Source organism: Trachymyrmex septentrionalis, unplaced genomic scaffold, assembly GCF_001594115.1.
Source record: "Trachymyrmex septentrionalis isolate Tsep2-gDNA-1 unplaced genomic scaffold, Tsep1.0 scaffold43, whole genome shotgun sequence".
Lineage (NCBI taxonomy): Eukaryota > Metazoa > Arthropoda > Insecta > Hymenoptera > Formicidae > Trachymyrmex > Trachymyrmex septentrionalis.
This window is the reverse complement of record NW_017305601.1, coordinates 597,090-601,910: the sequence shown is the minus strand read 5'-3', so window position 1 is coordinate 601,910 and position 4,821 is coordinate 597,090. Positions and strand designations below refer to the sequence as shown.

Here is a 4,821-nt window from a genome sequence, read left to right as displayed (position 1 = left end):
ATTGCGACGTTTCAATGAAGTAAATGAAAAATAATTTCTGCAAGTTTTCTGACTTTCTATCTTAATTTATAATAACAGACTGAGAAACTCGATATGTAAATTTACATACTTTTATGCGTTCAAGAACGTGGAATTGTTCGTCATTGTAAGTGAGACTACGAGTGGCCCTGTCTCTCAACAAATGTTGCCATCCATCTCTCAAGCGATCGACTAAGGTTGCTGCTCTCTGACTTGCTTTCGTGGTCCACGGACACCACAAACCGCGAGTACTGTTGTCCCATTCCCCATGTAAATTGCCTTCTTTTACATACCTGCAATAATAATATAATAAATTTGTTTTTTATTGCTGCACTACAACTTTCCATCTCATTTTCTCCCAATTTCAAACATTAAGTTTTAACACAAAGAGTGTTTTCAAAATATATAATCGGTAGCTTAATGATATAAATATAATTAAATATAGGTCAACATTAGTTTAGCTGTAAAAGATAAGTCTTATATATTAGATTTCTTTTTAAGCTGCCAATTATACTTTGATTATAAAGAACTGAATGCTCATAAACAGGAAAGGAATCGAACTCTATCGATGAAATGTGTTTTTCAAATGTAGCAGTTATAGCTTTGCGTCTTTTAAGATGATTTACCTTTGATGGAGTTGCACTATTGCTGGAGTCAGTTCGCTCATAAGTTCCTTACTTTTCACGTCCAATTCCTTCCGCCAGTTTTTGACCTCCACCGCAGTTTGACCGCTGAACTTTCGGAACACGTGCCTGGCGAAAGTCTCACTCCTTTCTACCGCCAATACGGTATCCTCCACTGCTTTCGTGAATTCCTTCGAATGTTGACACTTCTCCAGCACTCGAGTAAGTTCTGTAGATAGAAGACCGCTAAATGCGTCTATGGCGTCTCGCGATAATTTGCTGCACAAGGCCAGTTTGTCGATTCTACGTTTACAAACATGTCCTACGGAGCACGCGACTTTGGCTTGGCTCGCGTCGTTCTCTACGGAAACGAGATTCGCGAAGACTGGAAATTTAGGCAGTTCGGTCTCCATCGGTAACACGACGTTGTTGTTCTCTCGTGAAAACAACATCAACGGTTTGTCGTTACTAGTATTGGGATATCCCTTGCCTGGTGTAGACTCTTCGATGAGATTCGTAAGAGGAATTTCTCCAAGCAGAAGAATCTGCGCGTGGGGCATGATCTCGGTCTGATCCTGAACGTGTATCTGCAGAGCGACTAGTTTCTCTTCCGGATGTAGAAAGACCTTAATCAAACTAGCTTTATGAATGTTAAATATATGGATGGGTTTCCTGCAAAGTGTGTCCGTGACCTCGCTAAAGAATCGCTCGAAGCTCCAGATTCTTTGCGGATCCACCTCCAGCAAACCGGCCAACAGTGGAGTCACTATCTTTTTCAGGCCTGTGCTTAGCTGGCAGGCTTGCGGCAATTCCCTGCTCCATTCGATCGGTCCGTTTTCTGAAGTCTGTAGCCCGGATATCACGCCTGATGCCTTCTTTGTGGTAATATAGAACATGGTCTCTTTATTCCTTCGCCCACCGAATGGCCTAAACGGTAAATTACCCGTCGCGACATGATAGAGAGTCACACCTATGGACCATAAATCAACCGTTGCCCCAAAGGTCTTGCCGACAGGTTTCCTCAGGACTGCACGTTCGTACATATCTGGATGTAGATACTCCTCGGTGCCGTATAGCGAAACAAACTGCTGATCCTCCTGCAATTCCCGAGCAGCCCCGAAATCAGTAAGTTTGTATATCGTACTGCCGTCGTCAGCGATGAATTTCATTATATTACCTGCGCGAACAAAAAGAAACAGAAGATGACTGAAAAACTCCAAATACAAAACACATAGTCTTAAAGTGCTGAAAATATAAATATAAGTAAACCAAGTCGCCTTAATTCTGAATAAAATCAAATGGAAAATTGTTTTGTAATTAAAAAAAATAAGCACAACTGATATAAAATAATAATGGCTGCATTCAGTAGAATGTTTATTTTGCAACTATTGTCAGTTTTATCCACACTCATTAGATTATACTTTTGCAACAAGAATATACAATAGGCAAAGGATGCTTTCCATTTGGTGACACAAGCATCATTTTATCTTTTTCGACATTCAGTGAGTAACAAAGATAAAATAACACTTATTGTTATCTGTATCTCCTAAAATGAAAAGATCCTTTCTGATATTCAATGAATAACAAGAAAACATGTATGTCAATTGTGTCTCCTAAAAAGAAAGCAGTCTATATTTGCATATATTATCCTGGATCTTCTACCTGGCTTCAAGTCTCGGTGAACCAAATTGTTGTCGCGCAGGTGCTTCATGCCAGCCGATAGGTGTTCTAATACTAGCAGGAACTCGCTCTCCGCGAGACCGTACGTATTCTCTGGATCATCCAGGATGTTAAAGAGACTGCCGCCAGTACAGAGTTCCATGACGATGACTTTTCCTCTGCCATCTTGCTCCTCCTCAATCGCCAGCAGCTTGACGATGTTCTCATGCTTGACCTTCTTCAGAACCTCGAACTCTCTCACCTGTACGTCATGCGGCCGCATGTGGCTCAGCTGATTGAAGGTCTTCACCGCGACTGGTTCCCCGTTGTTTTTGTTGACACCCTGGAACACCGCGCCGGTCGCGCCCTTGCCGAGCACGCTGGTGGTGCACCAGACATAGTTGGCGGATCCACGAAGGAAGGACATGTTATCCACGCGAGACTTCTGGATAAACCTGACTATCTCCGCTCACGTTGCGCGATCCTCTCGTGACGTCACAAACCGTACATTACCTTCCACGTTTCGATGGAAGCTCGTCGACGCATCTCCATTATAAAACTATTGATCTCTGAGAAGTATTTTAGACTAGAATATTAGGGACGACGTATTCGTGAACATGGAGAATGAAAATGTAGGTTTAAGTGGCATTAAAAGGAAGCATTTAGAATGACACGTTTACAAGCGGAGCGAGCAACCTAACCTATGCAAAAACGGAAAGTTTATTTACGTTGACGTTAGAGGTCTGTTCGCGTTGCTTGAAATTCCCAAAAATGGTTTGCACTTAAAAGGAGATAAATATATATGTATTCGGACGTTGGAGAGAGAGAGAGAGAGAGAGAGAGAGAGAAAGCGAGGATGATAAGTGCAAAAAATACAAGCAACTGAAGCAACCCGAACAGACCTATCAGCAGCTCTGGATTTGGACTTCAGAGTTTCGCGCTTTTACCGCTCGAGGTCTTTAGAAGCGATCCGGAGAGTTGATCCGTTACTCTGTCCTGTCGTAGAGCGTAGAAGAGGAAGAGAGATAGTGAGGAAAAGAAGAAGAAATTAGCCGAAACAAACCCGGCAAACTGCCTCTTTTCATCATGGAACTGACGGAGTTGGCGAAATACCTGGATAAGATCAATATCCCGCGTAAGGGCGACAGGATATACAAGGACGAGTGCGTTTACTCCTTCGACACGCCAGTAAGATTATTCTTCGTCCTTTGTTCCCCTTGCCGACGACACCTCCAGCGAGACTGTCGGGCGCGATCGTTATCAGTTCAAAAAATATGATATTTCTTCTTTGTCCAAGGATACAGCCACCGGCCTCTATGTCAACCTCACCACCTTCTTGGGCCTTGGACGGGAGCATGTTACCCGGTACTATGAGAACACCGGCAATCCCGTCTACCTTCATATTAAACGTATTAAGAAGGAGGTAATTTCTGTTTGTTTAGCATAAATTCATGAGACTTGTTCTTTTTAACTGAAATTCTTTTTTTACGATTTCTATTTTTACATTGGAGAGAAAGATGAACTGTACCAAAGAAATTCAGCTAAATAGAATAGGCTTATTATCTTGTTGAAGAGATCTTGACCTTTAAACTTGTTCTTTTTACGTTGAATTTTTTATATGGTTTATCTCTCTTCCTTTTCTTTCCAATTTGGAGAAAAAAAGAGAAGAGATGTATTGTTCCCAACATATTATTTCAGTTAACAAGAACAAGCTTTTTGCTTTGTATATGGAAGCTGATACAACATATTATTATTAACTCTAGGATTGCTAATAGTAAATATCTTGCTAAAATTGTCATTGTCAATTTTTCAATTTCTTATTCCTGTTTACGATTAGTGAAAAGTATTATTTTAGTATTATTTGTATTGTTAGAATTATATATTTGTATTATATTTATATATTTTCAATATTTTATATTATATGTCTAATACAATAAAGAAAAAACTTTAAATGATTGGCAGAGCCTGAAAGTGGCATCAACAGCAATTTTAGTGTTCATATAAATAGGATGTAATATATGATACGAATAGGAAAAACATTCTCTGTACAAAAGTTTTGTCGATAACAAGTTATATATCAATACTTATACATTAATCTTGTTATTTACATCGTTATTTGAAGTGCAGTCACGTTTGCGTTTAAATCAAAGCTTGATTTTTTTTAAATAATTGATAGACTCTATACATCGACAAGAAAGATTTGTTAGATATACTTTTACAGATATATTTTTACATAACCCTTTTTTTATACCTGATTTGAAAAATATCTGTAAATTTTTTTATAGATTTCACCTGAGGAACAGGGAGATGGACCTGAAAAAAAAATTACGCGACTGGCAATAGGGACAGTAGGTGGATTCATGCCTGATCAGCAGAAGTATATCTATGAAGAGACATATCAGATAGTCATTCTACCTGATTTCCTTACTATTGCTTATCCAGGGAGCGAGTTGCCTGAAAAGGTAGGATTTATCTGTGAGATTGTGTATTAGAGATTTTACTTTAAACTTTGGCCAAACGA

The 4,821-nt window shown here is 39.5% G+C and overlaps 2 protein-coding genes across 2 annotated transcripts in view; one reads left to right on the top strand and one right to left on the bottom strand.

The window, feature by feature from the left end:
* The window catches only part of LOC108751295 (inhibitor of nuclear factor kappa-B kinase subunit epsilon), a 3,504-nt gene extending 660 nt beyond the window's left edge, over positions 1 to 2,844 (bottom strand). The window contains exons 1-3 of the mRNA XM_018491393.1: positions 2,304 to 2,844; positions 645 to 1,818; positions 110 to 311 (exon numbers count right to left, since the gene is read on the bottom strand). Of these exons, the coding sequence (XP_018346895.1) occupies positions 110 to 311; positions 645 to 1,818; positions 2,304 to 2,727 (1,800 nt within the window). The 5' untranslated portion in view covers positions 2,728 to 2,844. The remainder of the gene's footprint in view (positions 1 to 109; positions 312 to 644; positions 1,819 to 2,303) is intronic.
* Positions 2,845 to 3,268: 424 nt separating this feature from the next.
* Positions 3,269 to 4,821, top strand: part of LOC108751294 (ubiquitin carboxyl-terminal hydrolase 5) — a 6,951-nt gene continuing 5,398 nt past the window's right edge. The window contains exons 1-3 of the mRNA XM_018491392.1: positions 3,269 to 3,488; positions 3,598 to 3,723; positions 4,586 to 4,762. Coding sequence (XP_018346894.1) covers positions 3,387 to 3,488; positions 3,598 to 3,723; positions 4,586 to 4,762 — 405 coding nt within the window. The 5' untranslated portion in view covers positions 3,269 to 3,386. The remainder of the gene's footprint in view (positions 3,489 to 3,597; positions 3,724 to 4,585; positions 4,763 to 4,821) is intronic.